The sequence below is a fragment of the Arachis hypogaea genome, chromosome 19 (genome assembly GCF_003086295.3).
Source record: "Arachis hypogaea cultivar Tifrunner chromosome 19, arahy.Tifrunner.gnm2.J5K5, whole genome shotgun sequence".
Classification (NCBI taxonomy): domain Eukaryota; kingdom Viridiplantae; phylum Streptophyta; class Magnoliopsida; order Fabales; family Fabaceae; genus Arachis; species Arachis hypogaea.
In genome coordinates this window covers 28,753,060-28,755,818 of record NC_092054.1, presented here as the reverse complement: position 1 = coordinate 28,755,818, position 2,759 = coordinate 28,753,060, and the positions used below count along the sequence as shown (strand labels likewise).

The window sequence follows — 2,759 nt, the reverse complement described above, 5'->3', positions numbered from 1 at the left end:
TGCTGGTCCATCATGGGCACCCTTTGCTTCTTAGATCACTGGTTGGTAAGTCAACCTTTTCCCCTTCTTTGCCTTTATATGCTTTCTTTACCAATATAGAATTCCTTAATTAATAATGCCATGTTCTATATTGGTAAATAGCTAAATAACTAGAAATGTTGATGTTATGGTTGTTTAAAAAAAATGTAGTTTTTTGGATTATTAGTGAAATTTTGGAACCTGAGGATTAATGGCCATATGTCTTTTTATAGAATGCTTTGAAGTTTGGATTTTGATATAGGGACCATGTAACTAAAGCGGTTCAAATTTGAATATTTAGCTTCTCAGCCTAAGAGTTCTAGGAAGTTAGATCACAGAGCTCTGAGTTGAATAGTTTTGTTACTGCTTACACCAAATCAACTTCTGCCCCTCACTTAATTATCTATTGAATTGCATTTTCAAGTGAAAACTCTGAAGTGTATGGTGTATTTCATTTCAGTGAGAAATGTATGGTTTGAGGCCTTATACAATTGCCTAGAAAACTCATTATTCATTTCTTACTTTTACTTTTTATCTAACCTGCAACTTTGATGTAGATATATGATCACCAGCATCACATGGGCCTTCTCATAATGGAGAGAAGGGAATTGGCTTCCAAGTATGAGCAAGTTAAGACCTTGGCTGAGTCTTCTGAGTTAATGCATAAACATGATTCAGCCATGACTAAATCTGCTTTAACTGAAGCACGACAACGCGAAGAAAGTTTGAAGAAGACAGTCAGAGGCGAACTCGCAGTTAGAAATTCAACTAAACTTTTTGAGTAAATTAGCAAAGGAACAATGGGATGCATATAAATCTGTGATTGATAGCTGCAGCAAGCTCAGATCAGAAAAGGTATTTCTTTCAAATCATTTGTGGTTGTTTAATTAATGGAAGTAACATCAAAATTAGAATTTTTACTCCTGTGGATGTAGAGTAAACTGATTGATAATGCTCACTGTTAAATAACTAGAACATTTTGGCCTTATGGTATGCCTTGCATTAGATTAAATTTCTACATTCCTGTTTATTAGTTATTTTAATGAGATAGGACATCTTTACTATTAGACTTATACAATTAAGTTGACTTTTGATGGGTTTGAAAGAGATTATATATCCAACTTTACTGTTTGCCTGGTTTTCAGTTTCAAGTGGTGTGACTGAATTTCTAATGCACATATGTGATATCATGTTCTTGAGACTACACTTCAGGATCTCATGTTCTTGCTTTTCTTCTTGTGTAGATGTTGAAAATGCAATTCTCACAGTGGATAGAGCAAGCTTCTGAACCCAACAAGGAAGCAGTTATTAAAGCATTGCTAGGTGCAAAAGAAGCTATGCTTGGGATTAGATATCATATGCGCCTAATGGGTGAGGCTGCAGGTGTTCCTGTAAGTTCCTTTCATTGATTTGGCACTTATTATTAGGCTTCTTCTGTTTGAATGATGTTAATTATAAATTATATCTGTTGGTAGAATATCACTACTCTTTCCTTGCAATTCATGCAGATTGAACCAGAACCACAAACAAAACTTTTAGATGCTACACTGAACTTGGAAGGAGTGTTGTTGGCTGGAGTTCCAGGAGCAGGAGGATTTGATGCTGTCTTTGCTGTTACTTTTGGAGATTCAAGCAGCAATGTGATGAAAACATGGAGCTCACTCAATGTTCTTGCCCTTCTGGTTAAAGAAGATCCTTGTGGCGTTTCTTTAGAAAGTGTTGACCCTAGAACAAATGAAATCACTTCAGCTGTATCTTCAATTCATATTGAATAATTTTTTGTAAATATTGTTTATTTTTAATACGATGAATTTGTTTATTTTTTGAAATATTGTAAATATTAGAATATAAATGAGATAAAAATTGTATTAAATTTATATTTATTTTGTATGAAAACAAGTTTATTTTGTAATTAGAAAAAGTAAAAAAAATTCTATTTTACCTTACAGACGGATTTACAGATGGATTTTTTGTCTGTAATCATGATTTTCCAAAGTTTAAATTACAGACGAAAAATCTGTCGGAAAATCCGTCTGTAATTACAGACGGAAAATCCGTCTGAAAATCTGTCTGTAATTATAGATAGAAAATTCGTCTGAAATCCGTCTGTAATTACAGATGGAAAATCCGTCTGAAAATCTGCCTGTAATTACAGACGGAAAATCCGTCTGTAAGTTTGTCACCTTCAGGAAATGGAGGGAGAATTTACAGAGGGAAAATCCGTCGTTAAATAGTAAAAATTCGTCGGTAATTTTTCGACGGAAAAAAAATTCGTCAGTAAATAATTTCCGACGGGGCTTTTACAGAGGGACAAAATCCGTCGGTAACCGAAAATCCGTCTGTAATAAAGACTAAATCTGTCTGTAAATCTGTCTGTATTTATCCATTTTCTAGTTGTGCGAGGGGGAGAGAACTGTCGTTGCGTCTGCTGCAGGCTCGCCATCGTCGCCACCGTGGAGCCGCGAGGAGGTCATCACCGGTGCGAGCACGCGGAGGGAGAGAGGGAGCCCGCAAATTCGTGAATCACTATCCCTTTGAACTCTGAAGCCAAGTTCAAACTCACCCAACCAAAACCCTAAGTTCTCCTTGTAGCGGTTCTGTCGCAGTGCCACCGCCATCCATGCTGTCGGTGCCTCCGCGTCCTCTCTTGTAGCTCGGTGTCCTCCTTCCCCCTGTCCCCGTCCTCTCTGGCTTTTCTCGAATTTGGTGTAGCTCGCTGCTATGTCGCCACTCGCTGTCGT

General features: G+C 37.1%; 1 protein-coding gene across 1 annotated transcript; it reads left to right on the top strand.

Moving 5' to 3' along the window:
• Positions 1-788: 788 nt before the first annotated feature.
• On the top strand, positions 789-1,793 carry LOC112776386 (phosphomevalonate kinase, peroxisomal-like). The gene is made up of 3 exons (XM_029295730.2): positions 789-873; positions 1,287-1,409; positions 1,527-1,793. The coding sequence occupies exons 2-3, from the start codon at positions 1,356-1,358 to the stop codon at positions 1,791-1,793; spliced, it is 321 nt and encodes a 106-aa protein (XP_029151563.2). The 5' UTR covers positions 789-873; positions 1,287-1,355.
• Positions 1,794-2,759: the final 966 nt, after the last annotated feature.

Coding starts and splice junctions, on each gene's coding strand:
- LOC112776386 (XM_029295730.2), top strand. CDS start 1,356: ATGCTTGGGATTAGATATCATATGCGCCTAATGGGTGAGGCTGCAGGT. Junction 1,410..1,526: donor GTGAGGCTGCAGGTGTTCCT/GTAAGTTCCTTT, acceptor CAATTCATGCAG/ATTGAACCAGAACCACAAAC.